Genomic DNA, 24,135 nt, shown 5'->3' with positions numbered 1-24,135 from the left:
TTCTTCATTTTCAAAAACAAATGAGAGCTGAAAAATACTCACCATGCCTCTTAACAAATAACTTGGGGTGTCATTTGGGGTGGTTTTGTGCTGTCTGGACACTTCAGGGCCTATGTAATTGTGATAGGTAGTGAGGAGTAAAATCACAATTTTACACCTTTAGAAAGCCTTTTGAGCAATATATAATTTAGTGACAACTTTGTGCAAAAAACAAAAAAAGTAATTTTCTGAACTGTCCTGGCATTTGATGCACAACATTTAGAAGCTTATGTCACACATTACCAACTTTTGTTTACATGAAAAAAACATTTTTAATCCTACAACATTACTTTGAACCCCCAAACAGTATATAATTTTTTAAAGCAAAGGCCCTACAGATTAAAATGGTGGGTGTTGCAACTTTTTTTCTCATCGTACTTGCGCAATGATTTTTCAAATGCATTTTTTGGGGAAAAAAACTTTTTTTTATTTTAATGCACTAAAACACACTATATTGCCCAAACAATTGATGAAATAAAAAAGATGATCTTATGCTGAGTACATGGTTACCAAACACAACATGCTTTAAAATAGCGCACAAACGTGCAGCAGTGACAAACTACATACATTTTTAAAAGACTTTAAAAACCTTTACAGGTTACCACTTTAGATTTACAGAGGAGGTCTACTGCTAAAATTACTGCCCTCGATCTGATCTTTGCGGTGATACCTCACATGCATGGTGCAATTGCTGTTTACATATGACACCAGATCGACGATTGCGTTCGCCTTTGCGTGTGAGCATGGGGGGACAGGCATGCTTTTTTTTAATTATTATTTATTTAGCTTTTTTTGCTTTATTTTTAAACTGTTCCTTTCATTTTTGAAATTTTTGTTTAAATAATTTTTATGGTTATCTCAGGGAATGTAAATATGCCCTATGATAGCAATAGGTAGTGAAATGTACTCTTTTTTTAAAAAAAAAATGGGGTCCATTAGACCCTACATCTCTCCTCTGCCCTCAAAGCATCTGACCACACCACGATCAGTGTGATTAAATGCTTTCCCAATGGCACTGTTTATATCCGGTGACACCTAAGTCATGTAATTCTCATAGTTTCCGGTTTCTCAGCCCTTGTACGCACGGTCGGACATTCCAACGGAAAATGTCTGATCGGATCGCGTTGTAGGATAATCCGACCATGTGTGGGCTCCATCGGACTGTTTCCGTCGGAATATCGGACCGACAAAGTTTTAGAGCTGGGCTATAAAATTTTCCGACAACGTGGTTAGTAGAGAATTCCGATCGGACAAAGTTCCACGCAAGCTCAGATCAAATTACAAGACCAAAGCTATTGGCTACTAGCCTGAATGTAGTCCCGTCCTAAGGAAATAACGTCATCACGTTCTGAACGATCGGATTTTCCAACAACTTTGTCCGACCGTGTGTATGCAACAGCAGTTTCGGACAAAATCCGTCGGACAAAATCCAACGGATTTTGTTGTCGGAATGTCCGACCGTGTGTACAAGGGCTTCGACCACAGAGATGATTGGAGCCGTTCTGGTCTCTGATCAGCTCTATGGTCAGCTGGCGGAACAACCAGCTGCATTCTTGGGTTCTCTGTTGGGACAGGAGAGCCAGAGAAAACCATGAAAGATGGTGTGTGTGTGTGTGTGGGGGGGGGGGGGGTTGTTCCCTCTCACTGCAGTCTAGAGGCTAATTAGGCGCTAGGATTGCTTTTACATGAAAGCCAAGCGCTGGCTGAAAAGAATGTTACCAAGATGATCATTCATTCATACCAGTATGTTGCTGGTCCTTGTTGGGCATGTATTGTAATGTTCTTTTTTTCATGCAGCCTGAACAAAAAGAGATTGATCGGTGGGTATGCCCACCATTAGAATACCGCCCTTCATCCACCCACTTCTAATGATGAGCATACATGCTCCATTTTCTTTTAACTGTGGTGGTCAAATCACCTCCTAAAGCGCTGGAGTTGCTGATTTACGTATCGTGGGAGTAAACGCTGTTCCTGTCAAGATAAATAAATCAGTGCTGCAGCTGAATGGTGTACCTGCTAAGCAAATGATGGTTAACAATAAAACAAAGTAACATTACAGTATAACAATAAGACTTACCATACTTGCAAAGCAAATAAAATAAAACATAGTCAAAATAAAACATTTTTTAACGCAATCTGCGCCTAAAAAAATATATGCTGATATCCTTAGTCTGCTTATCTTCAGCAAACTGTTTGCTGGCTTTCGTGTGCGTCATCTTTAGAAGAAGCTTCCTTCTGGGACATCAGCAATGCAGACCAGTTTGATGCAGTGTGTGGCATATGGTCTGAGCACTGACAGGCTGACCCCCCCCCCCCCCCACCCCTTCAACCTCTGCAGCAACACTGGCAGCACTCATACATCTATTTCCCAAAGGCAACCTCTGGATACTGCGCTGAGCACTTGCACTCCACTTATTTAGTCGACCATGACAAGGCCTGTTCTGAGTGGAACCTGTCCTGTTAATATGCTGCAGCTCCATTTCAGTGTCTTGGCAATCTTCTTATATCTTCTTATAGCCTAGGTCATCTTTATGTAGAGCAACAATTCTTTTTTTCAGATCCTTAGAGAGTTCTGTGCCATAAGGGGCCATGTTGAACTTCCAGTGACCAGTATGAGAGAGTGAGAGCCATAACACCAAATTTAACACACCTGCTCCTCATTCACACCTGAGACTTTGCAACACTAAGGAGTCACATGACACTGGGGAGGGAAAATGTCTAATTGGGAAAAATTTTGACATTTTCACTTAGGGGTGTACTCACTTTTTTTGCCAGCAGTTTAGACATTAATGGCTGTGTGTTGAGTTATGTTGAGCAAATTTACACTGTTATACGAGCTGTACGCTCACTACTTTAAATTGTAGAAAAGTGTAATTTTTTCTGTGTTTTAACATGAAAAGATATAATAAAATACTTACGAAAATGTGAGGGGTGTACTCACTTTTGTGAGATACTGTATGTACAATAGCTCACAAAAGTGAGCACACCCCTCACATTTTTGTAAATCACTGCCTTGCTAAAGAAGCTGAATGTAAAGGTGATGGACTGGCCAAGCATGTCTCCAGACCTAAACCCTATTGAGCATCTGTGGGGCATCCTCAAATGGACGGTGGAGGAGTCATCTACCAGCTCCACGATGTCATCATGGAGGGGTGGAGGAGGACTCCAGTGGAAACCTGTGAAGCTCTGGTGAACTCCATGCCCAAGAGGGTTAAGACAGTGCTGGAAAATAATGGTGGCCACACAAAATATTGACACTTTGGACCCAATTTGGACATTTTCACTTAGGGGTGTACTCACTTTTGTTGCCAGGGATTTAGACATTAATGGCTGTATGTTGAGCTATCTTGAGGGGACAGCAAATTTACACTGTTATACTACAGGCTACTCGTGAGCAGCAAATGGAGGTGGCTTTGTGGTAATCTTGCTCCCCAACCCCCCGGCATATCAGCTAACATTTATCCTTTGGGGAGTCCTTTCCTGCTTCATTTTGTTACTTCCCTCTACTGAACATCTAAAGCACACCATGGGGAAAAAACTCCAGCCACCCATGAGGTTACCACCCAAAATGCTGGTCCACCACCAAACAAGGCCAACTTCCCTGATAATATATTGGAAGCTGTGGGCTCAAGTCTGAAAACCCCCCAGCCGCGGGAGACTCAGAGCCGTTCTCAAGCGTTGAAAGTGCAGCTGACTTCCTGGAAGCTCAGCAAGCTCCTTTCCTTTCACATGCTAATCTCTTAGCCCACTTCAAGATCATGCTGCAAATGGAACTCTCAGCTGCTACCAGTAAACTTGCCTTCCTTCTCAGAGATCAGAAAACTGCGTACTTGTACTAATGCACTGGAGGACATGATGGACTCTGCAGCTCACAGCGACCAAGAGCAAACAACAGGATCTAGCTGACTTTAAAGAAGAACTGTCACAGGCTCTGCTGAGTCTGAAGGATTTTGGAAATAGATAACTCAGTGACAACCTACGCCTGAGAGTTCTCCCGAAACGCAACATAGACCTGAATTCCACAGCCACTGCATTATTCCAAGAACTGTCTCTTATCCTGATCGACTACCTGGAGCTTGATTGCATGCATTGTGCCTTGGGCCCTAGGAAACCTGATAGACCACCATGGGACATCAATAAGTTTACCTATTATCGCACCAAGGAAACTCTCCAGGCTGCTTGAGACAAACCAGATCTCTCCTTCTAGATACCCACTGTTTGCAGATCTGGCACCGATCGCCATTCAGAAAAGGTGACAACAGAAACCTTACACCTTAGTTCATACCAACCAAGACATCAAATATAAGTGGGGATTCCCTTTTAAGCTAAAGTTCATGAATCATGGTCAGTCTCATTCAGACTCCTGATGAAGCCAAAAGCAAGCTGGAATCCCTGAGCCTAATGCCAGTCGTGGATGCCACCTCAAGTACTGTGAAACCCCCCATACTGTGTTCTACGGATGATCACCTGAAGCCCTTGTGGGAGCAGGTTTCTAACTAAAAACATTCCCTCCCTTGTACACCTCCACTGTCAGGGTCTCCACGCTCAGACCCCACCTGAAGCACTAGGAGGGTGATTTAAACTATAAGTTCATCTAGACTTTAACATATTTTTCTTCCCCACTGTGCACAGAGATTGTAAAGCTGTAGTGGCCACCAAAACCCATGAGAAAATTGAAACAGGATAAAACAGTAAAAAAAATAAAAAGCTATAAAAGTATTTTTTTAAATATAAGAATTTTAATGTATTTATCATATAAAAATAATGTACAGTATGTATAAATATATGTATTCAATAAAGAGTACAAAAAGCAGAGTGCTGATTCTTCAGTGCAGGAACTCAAACAAATGAGAAAACCAAGTGCAGGAAAGCAACCAATCAGAAGTCCTCCCACCAAGAGAAGAACTCCAATTTTTTTCTTTGTTTAGGATAGGGGGGAGGAAGATTTAGAATCTTATGTTTGGTCTAAATGGCTTTTACTATGGGGCCCTGACTAAGGCAGGTGGTTGTTCCTCCTGTTTATAGGGGGGTTTTGGGCTGTGCACTATTAACTCCATCACTACCTAACCCTGAGTGTTTCTGATGCATGGGTGGGTGAAATGGTCCCAGTTGGGCTTTGTTGATCATTGATATATATGGGTGTATACTGTATGTCTTGCATACATGCATTTGCTGTTTTCTGACCTTGATAAAGAAGACCTGCATGTCTCTGATATGCCAGCTTTTATGGAATTAAAAAATATGCTGGTTTTGCATTATGGCTTGTTTTGACCTTGGATGTTTGACACTGCCATCTTTGGCCGTTGGAGAAAGTGTAGCACAGTTTGTTAATTCAAAGGCATTGCCTGTGCCCCATTCGAGGGGCTTTCCTCTTTCTGCCCAAGTGATTGCGTTCACTGAAGACAGGAAATAGGAACAACTGCTCTTTGTAGTGTGGGGAAGAGTAGAAATTCTTGCTAGAGGTCCACAACACTTTGCTCCTCGCACTCTATTTAGGCTAAAAAAGCTTATAAGGTAAAGTCACAATGCTCTTTTAAAGTGCAAAAGAAAGCCGTAAAAAACAATAGTGTTAACAATCAGATGCAATATTTTAAATAACCCTTTTTATATAAAAATATAGAAAACTCAGATTTTCTTTAATGATAAAAGTCATTTTGCCTACTACTTCTAATAAGACACAGGGGGAGACTTTCCTTTCTATCACTTGTTTTTTGGCTTAATACCAGTAAAATAATAAGTGTGAGGCATTGACACCTCTGCTGTGTCATTGTTCACTGCCATAAGCTGGCCATAAACAATTTGGTTGTACAATTTCTTTCAGACTTTCCTAAACCATATAACGTCAAGACCTACATTTATTTTATAGCCAATTTTGTACATCCGCCCACTTAGTTTTTGGCAAATCTATCATCTGGGCAGACTGTACAATCAATTTGCACTGTGTAAGGTCAATTTAAAGAATTATTTTGTTGGCCCACTTTATAAACCACTGATACTTATCTTCCCCAAATAAACAAAAATTTGATTTTTGCACTCACTGTAAAATATTTTTCTCTGCATTCATTGAAAGACACCGTCAAATCTTTAGATTGTGACCAATGGGTTATTACGCCACCTGCTGGAGTAGGATGCTAGGCACAACAAAAAGGATCACACCCCGGGAGCGGCCCCTGCAGTTGGCCAAACCCCATTTGCAACACACAGCTCAGTTAGTAGACAGCAGTAAATAGGAACCGACAAGTGAGACAGAAAAAACACACAGGGGTGGGTGCTGTCTTTCCAGCCATGGATAGAAAATGATTTTATAGTGAGTACAAAAATCCAATTTTCTCTGCCATTCATTGAAGGACACAGCTGGATATTTAGATTGTGATCAATGGGATGTGCCAAAGCCCTGCCAGAAAAAAAAAGAGGATGGTCCCAGTCTTAAACATCCAAACATATTAACCACTTGCTGACCGCCGCACGCCAATGTATGTCCCTACTTTGGTGATGGATATAGTTATTATGGCAGCAGCTAGCTGCCATAACCCCGGTATCCCCGTGTTCGGCCGGCAGTCGGCTACAAGATATGGTCTCTGCAGTAGATTCACCACAAGATCACTTTTATCGGTGGCGGGAGAGGGCCCCCCTCCTGCTGTGATCCAGTGCCCTCCACCGCTTACCGGAGCCGTCGGCAGAGGCGGAGGTGATCGCGTCTGTCCCCTGGGCTGACATGGAGACGAGTCACGGGAAGATGGCCCCCATCTGTCTCAATGACACTGCAGGGCACAAGCGACGTCAAAACGTCCCTTCCGCCCATAGGGCCAATTTTATATTTTTTTTTTAAATGACAAATTTTTCTTTTTTTTAAATTGCATTTTAGTGTAAATATGCAGTTGCAGTGTATGGGCTTTTAGGAATATTTTACATGTGTTAACATTCATCCCTGTAAAAGGGTCTGCATGCATGTAGCCATGGCTGTTGGTAGGGGATAGATGTAGTAGTCTTATACTGGGCCCAGGCCCCATTGGGTCAGCAGTGGGGCACAGGTTTTGGCTTACAAGCAGGATGTGTAGATGAGGTCTGGGAGTGGCAGTGATTTTCCCAACCTATAGATTACTGATGATGAGGAGCTGGATCAGGAGCATTAGGAGAGCTAAGTTAAGAGGAACATCCCAGAACCTGATGGGGGACTCACCCCAGAATATCCCTTCTCTCTCTGTTTCCTCACTTTGTTAATGATGTGTTTGGGACAGAGAGATGAGTTCAGTCAGTAGCTTAACACTTTCATTTTGTGCTGATCCTTTAAAGACACAACTGCATGATAGAAGCCTTCTTGTGTGCATACCATTCATTTCCATGGGCCTGCTTAATGCAGAGATCTGGGCAGGTTCAAGATTATAAAAAAAATGGACTCAACCCCTCTACCAGCTGTGAAAGGATTTACTGCTTGTTTTACCTATACATTGTTATAACCCTGCCTTGACCTAAACCTGTAACCGTCCGCTTCTTTCCAGCCCTGGAATATAGGTGGGCATGCCTACATCATTACGCATAATGCAGGACCAGTGTTGGTTGCTGGTCCTGCACTGGCATGGGGTGGAGACCAGACAAGTTAAAGATCATCAACAAGAGTAGTTTTGGGGAGGCAGATATCACAATCAGAGCTGGTGGAGCAGATGAACACAGAACAATGTATTAAGGCAAGTAGTAGTCTGTTATTTCATCTTCTAAGAAACAAGCATTAGATCCAGTAGTGACTGGAGGGGGGAATTTTAACAATTTGGTAATAGCCTGGACTTGGAAAAAAATGCAGCATGTGCTCTCTTAATATCTAAAAGGCCCCAAATGTGCTCCCACACAGTAAATAACACATATGCTGTGTTGCCCAATACTAGGGGACCTTTTTTCAGCATTCATAGGTGTAACTGAGCTAAGCTGCACTGCCTGAATGTGAACTTGCCATGTGGTGATGAATGAATTTTTGTTATATAATGGTTACGCTATACTGAAGGAAAATGAAGACTGCAAAATAACCCCTAAGGCCGCGTACACACGCGCGGACTGTTCGCCCAACTTTGTCCGTCCAACAGTTTCGGCAAACAGTCCGCTCAAACTTAGCATGGACGGACATGGCCACACACGACGTACGAACAGTTTGCTGAAACCGTGCGCGATGACGTGAACGGCACGTACGACGGGACGAAAAATACGACGTCCTATACACTGCATTATAGCTTTCGGCGTGAAAATCCTTTCTGAGCATGCGCGCAACTTTGTTTGACGAACAAGCCTACACACGAGCGGACTGTTCGCTGAAACAAGGTTTCAGCGGACAGTTTTACGGAATTTCCGAAAAACCTTGTCCGTCAAACTGTCCGCTGAAACTGTCCGCTGAAAGCCCACACACGAGCGGACTGTCCGCCCAAACACTGTTCAGTGGACAAAGTTGGGCGAACAGTCCGCGCGTGTGTACGCGGCCTAAGGGGAAACAAATCACAGTGCCCAGTGCCTAAACAGATGCTCTCTTTCATTTTCCAGTTTGAATAAACACCAATAGTGCCCTTCCGGGAATCATTCACTGCTATCTTACTTCACCCTACACTGTCACCTGTTATTACTTCTAAATGGTCACTATAACTGAACAACCAATCCCAATTCCACTTTGCGACTGCACTGGTACAATGGGCCTCTCCAGAAACGAAGGGTCCCCAAAAGGGGATGATTAATTTCCAAGAGGAGCCTGGTGTGACAAATCTTCCTGTATCTGTGGTGGAATCCAACGCTGAGATCTCCATGCCATTTCCTTGCACCAATCTATCAGTGTTGTGACTAATAATGGGCACAACCAGTGGGTAGACTCAGGAACTCTGCGCAGAGATCTCACCAATAGAGTCCTCGGGAAATAAATAAAAAAATCCATTAGCTGATGTTACTGTCCAGCAACTATCAAACACTGAAAATTCCATCTTGTGTGAAGTGACATTTTGAGTAAAGACAGCTAAAACCCCCAAAAAAGTTGTCATGTTTTTCTTCTAGTTCCAGCTAACTGAGACTATCTTGAGGTTTCATGGTGTCTGTTTTGCCTTTATTCGTGATCTTAATGCAAAATTCTCTGGAGCGTATGTCAGCCTGAAATACAAGACAAATTAAACACGAAGTTCAGATTGTGAAGGTTCTATTTAACCACCTCAGTACAGTGCAGTTACAACCCCTTCCTGACCAGACCAATTTTCAGCTTTCAGCGCTCTCACAGTTTGAATGACAATTACTCAGTCATCCTACACTGTATCCATATGAAACTTGCGTCCTTTTTTCCACACAAATAGAGCTTTCTTTTAGTGGTATTTAATCACTAGTGGGTTTTTTATTTTTTGTGCTATAAATAAAATAAAACGTAAATTTTGTGAAAAAAATGCCTTTTTCTTCGTTTCTGTCATAAATTTTTGCTAATTAGTAATTTTTCTTCATACATTTTGGCCAAAATTTATACTGCTACATATCTTTGGTAAAAATAACCCACATTAGTATATATTATTTGGTCTTTGTGAAAGTTATAGAGTCTACAAACTATGGTGCCAATCACTGAAAATTGATCACTTCTGATCAGGCCTTCAGTACATCAGGTGTACCTCATTTCTTGAGACACTAACAAGTCAGGAAAGTACAAATACCCCCCAAATGACCCCTTTTTACAAAGTAGACATCCCAAGGTATTAAGTAAGTAGCATGGTGAGTTTTTTTAAGTTGTCATTTTTTCCCACAATTCTTTGCAAAATGAAGATTTTTTATTTTTTTTTATTTATTTTTTACTAAATTGTCATATTATCAGGTTATTTCTCACACACAGCATATGCATACAACAAATTATACCCCAAAATACATTCTGCTACTCTTCCCGAGTACGGCGATACCACATGTGTAGGACTTTTACACAGCCTGGCCACATACAGAGCACTAACATTGATGTAGTACCTTCAGACGTTCTACGAGCAAAAATTTCTCATTTCTCAACCACCTATTACACTTTTGAAGGCCCTGGAGTACCAGGACAATGGAATTTCCCATAAAATTACCCCATTTTGGAAAGCAAACACCCCAACGTATAATCTGTGAGGCATAATGAGTCTTTTGAACGGTTCATTTTTTTCCAGAAGTTTTTGGAATATGTGGAAAAAAATGTAAACGCATTTTTTTTTTACACAAAATTGTCAATTTATAAGATATTTTTAACACATAGCATGTATATAGCAAAAATTACACCCCAAAATACATTCTGCTACTCCTCCCAAGTATGGCGATACCACATGTGTAGGACTTTTACACAGCCTGGCCACATAGAGAGGCCGAACATTGAAGTAGTATGTTCAGTCGTTCTAGGAGCATAAATGACACATCTCATTTCATTCCTACCCATCACACTTTTGAAGGTCCTGGACCACCAGGACAGTGAAATTACCCACAAAATGACCCCATTTTGGAAAGCAAACACCCCAACGTATATTCTATGAGACATGGGCTGGTGACAGGTACTCGGGTACTCTGATGGTCTGGTGACAGGTACTCGGGTACTCTGATGGTCTGGTGACAGGTACTCGGGTACTCTGATGGCCTGGTGACAGGTACTCGGGTACTCTGATGGCCTGGTGACAGGTACTCGGGTACTCTGATGGCCTGGTGACAGGTACTCGGGTACTCTGATGGCCTGGTGACAGGTACTCGGGTACTCTGATGGCCTGGTGACAGGTACTCGGGTACTCTGATGGCCTGGTGACAGGTACTCTGATGGTTTGGTGACTGGTATTTGGGTACTCTGAAGGGCGGTGACAGGTACTCATATGGACTGTGACAGGTACTCGGGTACTCAGATGGACTGTGACAGGTACTCTGGTACACAGATGGACTGGAACAGGTACTCGGGTACTCAGATGGGCTGTGACAGGTACTCGGGTACCCTGATGGACTGTGACAGGTACTCGGTACTCTAATGGACTGTGACAGGTACTCGGTACTCTAATGGACTGTGACAGGTACTCGGGTACTCTAATGGACTGTGACAGGTACTCGGTACTCTAATGGACGGTGACAGGTACTCGGGTACCCTGATGGACTGTGACAGGTACTCGGTACTCTAATGGACTGTGACAGGTACTCGGTACTCTAATGGACTGTGACAGGTACTCGGGTACCCTGATGGGCCGTGACAGGTACTCGGGTACCCTGATGGGCCGTGACAGGTACTCGGGTACCCTGATGGGCCGTGACAGGTACTCGGGTACCCTGATGGGCCGTGACAGGTACTCGGGTACCCTGATGGGCCGTGACAGGTACTCGGGTACCCTGATGGGCCGTGACAGGTACTCGGGTACCCTGATGGGCCGTGACAGGTACTCGGGTACCCTGATGTGCCGTGACAGGTACTCGGGTACCCTGATGTGCCGTGACAGGTACTCGGGTACTCTGATGTGCCGTGACAGGTACTCGGGTACTCTGATGTGCCGTGACAGGTACTCGGGTACTCTGATGGGCTGTGACAGGTACTCGGGTACTCTGATGGGCTGTGACAGGTACTCGGGTACTCTGATGGGCTGTGACAGGTACTCGGGTACTCTGATGGGCTGTGACAGGTACTCGGGTACTCAGATGAACTGTGACAGGTACTCGGGTACTCTGATGGGCTGACAGGTACTCTGATGGGCTGTGACAGGTACTCGGGTACTCTGATGGGCTGACAGGTACTCTGATGGACTGTGATTGACAGGTACTATGAGGGGTGGTGACAGGTCCTCTTTATTGGGGGGGGGGGCAATCAGTATGATTGGTGTACACTGTATGCGGTAACGAGATGTTACCGCAATCTCCTCCTCACACACGATCGGTGTGTGAGGATGAGAACCCGGTAACATCCCGTTACCGCAGTTTGTTTACATTTTTGTGATCGGCTGTGAAAGGATCACAGCCGATCACGTGGGTAAACAGCCGGCCAATGGCTGTTTACCAGCGTCGGTGACGAGCAGTGTTCCCGGGGAACACGCCGCCACCGACGTGCACGCGCAGCGCGCTCGCGATCGCGCGCATGCGCCGTGCACGTTCGGGGTGTGACCATCTGTGATCGGCCGTGACTTCATCGCGGCCGATCACGTGGTAAACAGCCATAACGAATGACTGTTCACCCCCTTCGGTGGCGAGCGGTGTCTCCGTGACACGCCGCCACCGAAGAAACAGGGATGCGCACGCACGATCGCGCGCATTCCCTGTTTAAACGGGAGGCCGTCATATGACGGCCTCCCGCCACAATAGGTGCGCCACCTGGCCGTCATTTGATGGCCGGCGGTCAGCAACTAGTTAAAGCAGACAAAAAAAGGTAAAGACTTTACACCCCTGCTTTAAGAAACACACTGTCCAGTGCAAAGCAGAACATATTACAGGACAGGTACACTTGAAAAAAAGTGCACTTGTCCCTTTTGCCTCTTTACCCTGACCTAACCCACCCCCTCCAGGCCACAGGCTGAAGATGGGGCCATCTCTTTTCAACTCTGGCCTCGGGACACACAAAGAAGTCTAATGCCCTGTACACACGGTCGGACTCTCCGACGGAAATTGTGCGATCGGATCTTGTTGTCGGAAAATCCGATCGTGTGTGGGCTCCATCTGACTTTTTCCGTCAGAATTTCCGACACACAAAATTTGAGAGCAGGATCTAAAATTTTCTGACAACAAAATCAGATCATTTAAATTCCGAGCAGGTGTAGACAATTCCAACAGACAAAGTGACACGCATGCTCAGAATAAATTATGAAACAAAAGCTATTGGCTACTGGCCTGTTTATAGTCCCATCATACCTGTTCTACGTCACCGCGTTCTGAATGATCAGATTTTCCGACAACTTTGTGCGACCGTGTGTATGCAAGACAAGTTTGGGCCAAAATCTGTCGGAAAAAAATCTGACGGATTTTGTCGTCAGAATGTCCGACCGCGTGTACAGGGCATGATGTAATGCAGTGCTGAATGTAAACAAACGCAGGGGCCACAGCCATCAAATTAAGTTAAGTATGCATATGTGAAGGGTGAGTTATATCAGGGGAAAGGGGCAAAAGGGATAAGTACTCTGTCTTTAATTGCAGCTATCCATTAAAGTCAAACACAGGTTAAAATCTTTTTTTTTGGAGTGAAGAAGCTTTAAATCTTTTCTCGGTCTGGGGAGATTTCCTCTCAATTCCTGTCCTGGAGACAGCCTGATAAAATGTCACAGGAACAAGAAGTTGAGTGAAATCCCCCAGCAATGTCACAGACAACAATACATGATCAGAGGGGATAATGTAAGCATGAGCGAGATGAAGAACAGGGTCACCCTAGATAGAATACTTCTGCATTGGGGCACATTACATCTACAGATGGCTGTACCTACCCAATTCAAAGAAATACTACACCTCTTATCAGTAATAGCAGTATGGTAATTCTGTGTATATAGTAGCTAAATAGTATAATGATCATAGTTTCACAGAAAAGATAGAGGAATATTTATACAGGCATACCCCACTTTGAAGTACACAATGGGGTTTATTTACTAAAGCAGGAAAGTGCAAAAATCAGGCTCACTTCTGTATAGAAACCAATGAGCTTCCAGGTTTTATTACCAAAGCTTAATTGAAGAAGCTGAGGTTAGAAGCTCATTGGTTTCTATGCAGAAGTGAGCCTAATTTTGCACTTTGCAGCTTTAGTAAATAAACCCCATTGTGTACTTAAAAGTGGGGTATGCCTGTAGTATGTGATTACAAATTTCTAACACATGAACAACAGCATTTTAGGGTTTTATGACATTTACTAATTTTCTCTCAGGCTATAGGAAGATCCATTAAAATGTCACAAATAGTGAAGTGTACATAACAAGCTATACTCGCTTACAGCAGAAGTAAAGTAAAGTGGCGGTAGCCAGAATTTGCCATAATCTGTGAGTACTGTATGCACAGCTTACTTGCACATTATGACACACTTACCTCTGGGTCTGCTGTCCTCCAGGTTTGTGAGATCCGAGCTCCCCACATCCACTCTATGAAGTTTATTGTTGATGACCACTATTGTGAAGCCTAGAACTCTTTGTCCAAATTGAACACATTCAGGAGATATGTCTGGTTTTTATTTTCATGACACTGAAAAGGTGTTCCCACCATGAATGGATAAGGACCTGAGATATTTGCTCCTGGAAAGGGAGTTTTTTAGGTTGCAGATAAGGGTCCCCTTTGACCCTTAATCATAGATGGGATTTGGCTTTGCATGTTTAAACACACTCACATTCTCCTTAAAGTGGCTGTAAACCCACAAAAAAAACAAAACAAAAAAAAAAAAAACCTGCAAGACAAAGGCATAATGAGCTAGTATGGATAGCATACTAGCTCATTATAAAATACTCACCTTAGATCGAAAGCCCCCGCAGTGGCCTTAGTACACAGCTCTGGCCGGCGACATTGCTCCCGGAGTTACTTTTGGGTATCACGGGCTGCGGCGCTGTGGTTGGCCGGAGCAGCAATGAAGTCACTCCTATGCATGCGTGCGGGGGCTGCCGGTAACGGCACACTAGCTGAAGCACCATTGCTTCAGTGCGCATGTGCCGATAACGTCTGCACATGCTGATACGGGGGATATCGCCCAAACCGTGCAGGCTTAGAAGATATCTGGGGTTTCTTTTCTAGTCCCGTCATATGTCATCGTGTTCGAGACAAACAGACTTTGGTGTGATTGTGTGTGGGCAAGTCTGTTTGGTTGGAACTCCGTCGGGAAGACCGTCTGACCTTTTCTGCCGGAATAGGTGGCATAAGATTTATTATAGGCTTACCTGTAGTAAAAAGTGGTCTGTAAGGATTTACAACCACTTTACAGCAGTATTAAAGTCTAAATAAAAAAAAAAACAGCAGCAATGTACACAGAGCCGCTCATGCACAGCTGAGAGTACATTTACAGCACTCGCTCTGTGCCGTGACAAAGTGACTCTTGTATGCAGGCAGCTGAACAGAGCGAATCCAGAAGAAACACTGCGAGAAGATGGAAGCTCCAAAGCACTGACAGCGCAGCACTAGAGGGCATCCTTTGACAGATAAGACTGTCCTAATGTGCTAGTATGCGGTGCATAAAAGCACATCATGGCATAAACTTTCAGGAGGCCCATTTATAGAAAAAAAATTGTAGAGTTTAATACAATCTCTTTACAATCTCCGTTAGATTTATGAAGGCCTTTGCACTACATAGTTTATAGTAGATCTAAAGGACAGGATCACTATTGTAAGGGGGCATTCTTTCCACTGGCAAGAATGTAAGGGCATTTTTCCCACTAACCCTCAATTAATTTGTTTGAGCAGGGACTCTCCGAAAATCTAAAAATTATTTCAAAGATTTCACCTATTTCAAAGAATCCAAAAGTTTAAAAAAGGCTTCTCTATAGATTGCAATGGCTGCATTAGATGAAGTGTTGCCGAGCACCCAACCATGCTTGTTTGGATAAGCGCTGAAATAGTTGAGCAGCACTAACTTTCAGTTGTAGGACACCTTGGTGGGCAAGGATAGGGAGAGAGAGATCGGTGTCTACTGAAAGTCTCTGACCCTCCTAGAAGCATCAAAAATTTAAAACTATAGGGCTATTTTTGACAAAAATCATAATGAATTGCTACAACATGGGCAGCATTAATAACATATTTTTTATTTTTATTTTTTTTGCCCGTGGTGAATAAACCTGAAATGGAAGAGCTATTGAGTGAACTAAAAAACTTGCATGTAAAACGCACATTAAAAAGGGTATGCTTTAGTCGACCCCCTGAAGGGATACCCTGATCTCCCAGGGCACATGGCTTCTGACGAGGACAAGGGGTTTCCATGGTCGCCTAACCAGAAGGCCTAGCAGACCCTGTTTTTTTTGGGGAAGTCGAAGCAGACCATTGCATACTTGGTTTGAGGAGCTCTCCCGAAGGGAGACCCCCCAGGGGCAGGGGAGGAAGGAACCTGAGTGCCACACATCCTTCCCTTAGACGTCAGGGCAAGCCCGAGGACTCACACCCTTCATCTGTGAGAAAACACATACAAAAGTAAAAGCAGTCACAAACAGTGGGAGAAAAATAAATTAGTGGCCGTGCAATAGTGCACTGGTTGGGCCCTGAGGCCTGGAAGACAAAAATTGCCCCGGACTGGGGCCAAGATGCCCAGCCCTAATAAGCAGGAGCAAAAAGTAAGCTTTGGTGGCTGTGACCATGTGCACACAGTGGGGTCCCACTCAAGTGTTACTAAGAGCACCCCTAAGACGACCACTCCCAGGGGGGCACAGACACCACACACTCTCTGCCTTTCCAGCCCATGGCCAGACAAGGTAGATCCACTCAAATCAGGTATTATTGGGCTCTTCCAGCTTTCCCGGGCGAATTACTCTTATGCCCCAAATGCCTGTGGGTGCCCCGATATCTGTCTCAGCCCATTCTAACCTTCCAAGCCCCCATCATTTCAGCAGGGATATATAGTGTGACAGAGCCAGGCTCTGTTACTATGAAATTGGAGGTAAAAGAGACAACACAGAGTTTGCATATCTGCGGACTGCAAAACTACAGAGTGTAGAATTTAAATGGAGAAAACTGCTCTGTCAGTTTTCTCCAGGTTTTGCTAGTTCCGGATGGGATTCTGTAGTTTGGAGATCCCTGATAGTCATTGGTGGGATGGTTCTCTAACCCTGTGTCCGGATCTTGAGGATAGCAAGCAGGGTGTGTGCCCAGCTGCACACAGTCCATATAACGAGGAGCTGGTGAGAGCAGAAGGTGGAAGGAAGGTGAAGTTGGAGCAGTGGCTCCAAGTGAGTGTCTCTGTATGAAGACAGAAGCTGTGTGCATCAAGGGGCTTAAAGCCTGTGTGCGTTTAAGAAGCCCAAAGCTCTGTGCATGCAAGACTGTGGGCCTGGAAGAGCTGGTGGTTTGAGGGACCAGTACCTGTAGCAGCAGTGCTGTTGAAGAGTAGCTATGTGGACTTGAAGTTTCAGTTGTGTCTGAATGATGTTTAAACCCGTGTGAGATTCCTGAGTGGACTTTTGTTTTATTTTTATCATTTAATAAACATGGGTTACCAGGCTCTTAACTATAAATGACTGTCTGATGTGGACTCACTACATGAAAATGCATCTACCACTGAGCTGAACAATCCCCCATGCCACAAATGCCCAGACATTCCAGCTATGGTCAGGCCAGAATTACAGCACAGAACTCCTACTGGATTACTGATAAGAACAGATACTACACTTGATCTTAGCCAAAAGGCCTGAGAAGCATCAATAACATGTTATGTACAGTATGTGAGCAACCTGGAAAGTGTTACTTGATGACAGTATCCAATTAAAGTGGACCTGTACTTTTCCCATTCTAGACAATGCTCAGACTTAGTGAATGGCTGCCAAGGCACTAAGTGCAGCATTGTGGGAAGCCAGGGGAGCATCGGTGGTCTCAAAAAACCAAGACATCTCCAAGCTCCAACAATGGTTTCAGATGGGGAAGCAATTAAAGTAAATGCTCTAAAAGTGACTTGCTAAAATCAAAGGGTGACTAAAATGCCCCGTACACACGATCAGACTATCCGGCAGACCAGAGTCCGCCACACAATTCGATCGTGTGTGGGCTCTAGCAGACTTTTTCTTCCCAAAAAGAAGACTTGCTTCAAAATTGTCCGCCGGACCCAGCTCCTGTAGGGAAGTCCGCTCGTCTGTATGCTGGTCCGACGCACTTTCCAAATGAATGGACTTGCCCACACATGGACCAAAGTCCGTTCATTTTGAATGTGACTCCAGGTACAACGGGACTAGAGAAGGAAGTCAAGCTCGCTGCTTTCATCGCTCCTCTGCTATCTTCTGCTCTTTTGCCTCTCTTTTGCTAGTGGAGGAGCCCGGCTTTCTCCTTCGTCGTCGCCTTCTTCTGTTCTTCCGATGTTGACACAAAGCTCTCTCCCGCAGTAATGTCGTGGACATGGTGCGCGGTGACTTATATAGGCATAGGGGGCGGGTCACCGGGTGATGTCACATGGTGACGCCGCCCCGTATGACGTCATAGCCCCAGCATGCCCCAGGACTGTGACTTCATAAGGGGCGGAGTCAACATGCAACATCACCCGGTGACCCCGCCCCCTATGTCTATATAAGTTGCCGAGCACCGTGTCCACGACATTACAGTGGGAGAGAGAGTCGTGTCAACATCGCTAGAACAGAAGAAGGAAGAAGACAGTGACAATGAAGGAGAAAGTTGGGCTCCTCCACCAGCAAAAGAGCTGCAAAAGAGTAGCGGGAGAAGACCCTTGAAGTCAGAAGAAGACCCCCGGAGCTGCCTAATAAACTACTTTAAAAACCTGTGTAGTGTGTTTTTTTATTGACACTTTTTCCCTCAGGTGAATGGGTAGGGGTACGACGTACCCCATACTCATTCACATAGGGTGGGGGGCCGGGATCTGGGGCCACCTTATTAAAGGGGGCTCCCGGATTCCGATAAGCGCCCCCGCCCGCAGACACTGACAACCAACGCCCAGGGTTGTCGGGAAGAGGTCCTTGTCCTCATCAACACAGGGACAAGGTGCTTTGGGGTGGGGGGGCCACAGGGCTCCCCCCTTCCCCAAAGCACCCACCCCCCATGTTGAGGGCATGTGGCCTGGTACGGTTTAGGGGGGTGCGCTCGCTCGTCCCCACCCCCTTTCTTGACCGGCCAGGCTGCGTGCTCGGATAAGGGTCTGGTATGGACTTTGGGGGAAGCTCACGCATTTTTTCAGCGTAGGGGGTTACCCTTAAAACCCATACCAGGCGACGGGGATCGCAAGGTGTCAATCTCGCCGATGGAAGCGGCGACATTGAGTTCCTTCTCTAGTCTCGTCATACCTGAATTCACATTCAAAATTAATGGACTTTAGTTTGTGTGTGGGCAAGTCCGTTCATTTGGAAAGTCCGTCGGACCTCCACCAAAAGTCCGTGGTATGTCCGCCGACCTAGTCCGCCGGAAAGTCCGTTCATGTGTGCTAGTCCGCTCGTTTGGAAAGTCCCGCGGACCTCCACTGCAAAGTCCAGCGGATTGTCTGAATGTGTGTATGCGGCAAAAGTGTTCCTTGTTCCGCTATCACTCTATCACTGCCCATAGAGAAAAACACTGCTGTAATGAAGACAAATCACTGCTTGAAGACACTTCACTTGTAGTGACAACTGGTGAGAGAAACCACAGAGTGCATTGGGGACCAGGAGATTGACACTCCTGTAAGTGTGTATATCTGAAGAGTCTTCATGCAGCGATTTCCCTTTAGTTACAGTGACTCCATAAGCACTTAGAGAGGTAAGTATGTACTATCCTCTTTACAAGGAACATTTAATTCATACATCATCATTAAACAGATATGTTTTAAAGATCTGCACAAGATAAACCGGTAATTTTGCTTTGAATGGTCAAAATACATGTGCTCTTTAAAATCATTTAACCTATTATTCTGACCTTTCTTCCACAAGCACAGTATGTGTACAAGACCCCCTTTACTATACACCCTACCTGTCTGGTGGGCTCAGGAACTCGGAACTTGCAGCAGGAATGGACCACATTCACTGCTGTCTCCAAACTTATCTTGTGGCCGACTGAGACATAGATGGGTTTGGAGCTTTTTTTGCAGCTTTTTAATGCCTAGGGGGAGAAGAGTGAAAAAAAATATTTTCTTTTAATCTTGAAATTAATATTTTTTCTTCAGTATGGACAGGATTGCCAGGATGTAGTCAGTGACCAATTTCTGAGTACTGTCTATGTAGTTTCATCGTTCTGGGCTGTGTATAAAGGTTGGAGTAGGCATCATCAATCGCACATGAGAACCCACGGTGTACCTATTATGTAGGGTTGTCCTTAATTCACATACTTAAATGCCCAGTGAATTCACCGGCCCACATCACCATCTTCTTCTCTGACGTCATCAGGAGCTGGCTTTCTCTTCTGGGTTTTAGCAGCTGGCCCCGGATGATGCATGCACAGGGCAGCCCGCATTTGCTGTGTGTACCTTCTGCTGCAGGCACCTTGTATATCTGATAGAGATATCCCAGGAGACTGTGGAAGCAGAGACACATCATTCTTGCCTAGACAAGAATGGTGGCAGGGAGGGGCTGGAGTAGAGAAAGTTTTAAAAATATATTATTTTTTTTTGCCGATTTGGAATTTGGTATGTGTGCAGGGTGGAAAAGTACATTTTAATACTCGAGGATTGTAGTGTGCACTTCATTTCTATTAGGAAAATAGCAATGGGTTAGACCTAGAACACCAACCATGAGGAACAAAGCAGGAACATGGTGCGTGCTGCTCGCATTCAAAATCTGGTCACCCACCAAAGAGACTGGGTGGCAAATGCCAGGGAGGGGCCCATCCCATGCCCCGCAGACCACATGTGTCTAGAGGAGAAGAAAGGCGGCAGCACTCTGGAAGATTCAATGCCGATAACGCTATTGATCCAAGCAAAAAAGGAGACCCTACCTAGGACATCCTCTACGAACACGTTTTACACAGAAGACCAGGCTTAATCATAGGAGGAGCAGGAGTGGAGAGATATTTATACACAGTGATGAAATTAATACAGACATAAACACACACATATTCTATCTAGTGCCATTACTTCAAAAATTAGCATTAGTAAACCATCTCTTCTGCTATGGACTATAAGTGTTAAAAAAAGAGAGGTAGGATTAAGATACTTGCTAAAATAACTTTTACTACATGCAGACTAAGTCAGGTAAAACATGTAAGATATGACATAATTAACCACTTCCAGCCCAGGCCTATTCTGGCATTCCTCTCTGTGACAGAAGTCACTTTGGGTGGGGGGGGGGGGTGGCTTGTGGAACCCAGCTTACCTTGGAGAGCTCTGGAAGCTCCTGGTCCAGCTCCCTTGGCCCCTCCTATGTGTAAGTCACCCTGTGTCCATTCAAGGCACAGGGTGACCGAGAACTCCAGTTTGGTCTGCCTAACCCAACTCACTGTACAACCACATTATAATCAGCAATTCCTTTTGACACTGCTGTCCTGGATTCTGTGTGTGTGGTTTGTGCTGAAGAAGTGAAGGGGCTCTTTTCACTTGGGACATTAATGTTTGTGAGCAATATCCTTCACCTTTAAGACTACTAGACTCTTGTAGGAGTATTTCACAGACTATTACTAGATAGTTTGGGGTGGGGGTAGGGTTGTCACCATTTCTTCAGATCTCTCCTCTATGCTCCTTCAACCTCAGGCTTCCCAGCAAAAAAAAACACCAGTGTGCCCATCTGCTGGTGCCAGAAGTCATGTCATGACGTTGCTTCCTGGGGTGCCGAGGGACATAGAGATGGCCGAGGATCATCAGGTCTGCGGTCAGCTCTATGGTAAACCGCCTGTGGCGGTGGGTTCATTCTCAGGGCGTAGGTGTGCACAGCCTATTGCATTAGGGTGTGCACCCCAAAGTTCAAACACTCATGTCTTTCTCTGCAGCCTCAGCTGCACAGGACAGTGAATGAATGGGAAGTGCTCTGACCATGTTCAGTTATGAATGAACACAGTGAGTGAGTGCATTCACTGTGTTGATTTAGAAAAGGAAGGGGCTGTTAAATTACATATTTATTAGCCCCTCCCCCCACTGTTCATCCTGAAACATCCCCCGCAGCAGCTGGGCAAGGGGAGAGGTAGGAAGCCAGCAGCACTGCGGGCGGGGGCAACACAGGGGGAAGCCATGGCAGTAGGGAGAATCAGCACCACACATAGTGATTAGGGCATGCCCAGGCACACGTGGCACACCCCCTGCACATGCCTATGGAGGCGGGAGAAGCATCGGAGGCTGGCGGAGCCCACTGTAAAAGCCATCAAGCAGCTAAACAGCCAGTAGGATGGCTTTTACTTGCCTGAAAAAAAAAGATATCTGAATGATGCCTGCTGCTGCAGGGATCAATCAGATATCTCCACTCAAAGTCCAGGATGTCATATGATGTCCTTGGGCAGGCAGTAGTTAAAATAAAAAGACATGAATAAAGACACCAGTCCATCCAGTTAAACCTGACTGAGTGTCTACAAACGTCCCTACCCCTGTACATTGCACACTCACATTGGTCCCTACCCTCAAGGAGCCCACAATCCAAGGTCCCCATTCATATGCTAGGGCCAATTATGGACAGAAGCCAATTAACCTACCTGCATGTCTTTGGATTGTGGGAGGAAACCAGAGTACCTGGAGGAAACCCACACAGACACAGGCAGAACATGCAAACTCCAGGCAGGTAGTGTCGTGGTTGGGATTTGAACCAGCAACCCTTTTTACTGCTAGGAAAGAGTGCTAACCACTACACCACTCTACACCAGACATTACAAGTATACATATGTAAAAATCTAGAAGGAAATATTGCTATTAATAAAAAATAAATTTAAGAGCCAGAAAGGGGAAAAGGAAGGGAAAAGGGAGGAATTCATTAGAGGAGGTGATCCCAGGTAGGAATTCCTTGTCTGTTTGTCTGGGTCAATAACGTTTGCAACCATGAATCTTGCTAACTGCAACCAGCTTTCTTTTCTCCTGGACTCAGGAGGCCCTAAGGTTACTGCAAGTGACAGACATAACATGTGCAATTAAAGGGATCTAACCTCTACACAGGAGCATTGCTTTCCTCAAACATTTACATTATTCCATAAAGAAGCTCCACTGCCATAAATTTGGCCAGACTGACCAAAGGTGAAAAAAAAGAAAAGTGTGCTTGAGGTTGGCAGTCCCCATGTTGAGGTTGGTAGTCCTCGTGTCTATGAAACATATCTACATAGTGTGAAGCCAAAAGCCAACCCCCTTACCCCATGGCTAGTATGTTTCTGTCATGTAGAGGTATTTCCTAGGCTGGTATGGTAAGAACCAAATGCCAAAATACTCACTGCACCCAGGATATGGCCAGTGCTGTCCTTCAGGTGAAAATAATCTCCGTCCTCTAACTGTTTTGCCTGGAAAAGAATTATCACAGAACTAAATGAAAAGACATTCAGATAAATAAATATAGACTAAGATGACCAAGTAGTAACAATTTACTTTGCATAAAATGGAACTAAACACAAAATTCTGTAACATACATTAACAAAGAGTGATAAAGAAAAGTCATGATTATACATTTTACTAAGGATCACATGATTATTAGGTGCTTATATGCTAATGTTAGGTTCTTTATACAAAGCTAATTCCAAAAATGTTGGTAAAGTTTTTTATTCACAATAGAAAATAGAAAACATTAAATTAACAAACTGTAAAAATGTACCATTTTAAGAAAAATTAAGGTGATTTTGAACTTGTTGGCTGCAACAAGTCTCAAAAAAGTTGAGATAGGGTAGATCATAAAATGAATAGCTTGCAAAGCCAAGCTGCGTTTTCCAAAGCAAGCAAAGTCCTTTCTTGTATTAAGAGGGGCATGGACTCCAGAGAGAGAGATATCATTTTGCCCCTGTACAAATCATTAGTAAGTAAGACCTCATTTGGAATACACAGTTCAGTTCTCTGCATTTTTATTTTTTGCACTATAAACAAAAGAAGTGGGACAATTTTGAAAAAAAACACAATCTCTTTTACTTTTTGCTATAATAAATATCCCACATTTTTTTTTCAAAAAAAAAAAAAAAATTTTTAATCAGCTTAAAGTGGAGGGCCACCCTGAAAAACAAAAGTACATAAAAAATTTGAAAAAAATTTGAAAATAATTATTTTTTTAAACTTACCAGAAATGCCTGTTGCTAGGCATATCGTCCTAATCTGCCTCTTCCTCCTTCGCGGTGATGTTCTGTCTTCTCTCCTCCTTGCGGCATCTTCTGGGTAATGGGGCGCTGTGTGTTCTGGGAACTGTGTGTCCCAGAACACAGCGTGCCCCATTCACAAAGCGTTGCGCGACTCGTTCATGCGGAGTAGGAAACGGGCAGTGAAGCCGCAAGGCTCCACTGCCTGTTTCCCTTAGTTGAAATGGTGAAGCTGGGACCCGAGAGCCGAGGGACGGGTCGGCCTCGGGCGGCCGACATCGTGGGCGCCCTGGACAGGTAAGTCTGCTTATTAAAAGTCAGCAGCTACAGTGTTTGCAGCTGCTGACTTTTAAAAAAAAAAGTTTTTAAAGCTGG

The 24,135-nt window shown here is 44.5% G+C and overlaps 1 protein-coding gene and 1 pseudogene across 2 annotated transcripts in view; both read right to left on the bottom strand.

Annotated features, from left to right (window-relative positions):
* Positions 1-4,756: 4,756 nt before the first annotated feature.
* Positions 4,757-24,135, bottom strand: part of ENDOV (endonuclease V) — a 36,952-nt gene continuing 17,573 nt past the window's right edge. For both annotated transcript variants that reach the window (XM_077488977.1, XM_077488978.1), the window contains 3 exons: positions 22,918-22,983; positions 19,555-19,683; positions 4,757-9,153 (listed from right to left, as the gene is read on the bottom strand). In XM_077488977.1, the coding sequence (XP_077345103.1) occupies positions 9,067-9,153; positions 19,555-19,683; positions 22,918-22,983 (282 nt within the window). In that variant the 3' untranslated portion in view covers positions 4,757-9,066. The remainder of the gene's footprint in view (positions 9,154-19,554; positions 19,684-22,917; positions 22,984-24,135) is intronic.
* On the bottom strand, positions 17,183-17,317 carry LOC143990659 (U2 spliceosomal RNA; annotated as a pseudogene).

Source organism: Lithobates pipiens, unplaced genomic scaffold (genome assembly GCF_037356315.1).
Source record: "Lithobates pipiens isolate NorthernLeopardFrog02 unplaced genomic scaffold, aLitPip1_a1.2 Scaffold_18, whole genome shotgun sequence".
NCBI lineage: Eukaryota > Metazoa > Chordata > Amphibia > Anura > Ranidae > Lithobates > Lithobates pipiens.
Note: the sequence above shows the minus strand (reverse complement) of the source record. Positions and strands in the feature narration are given on the sequence as shown.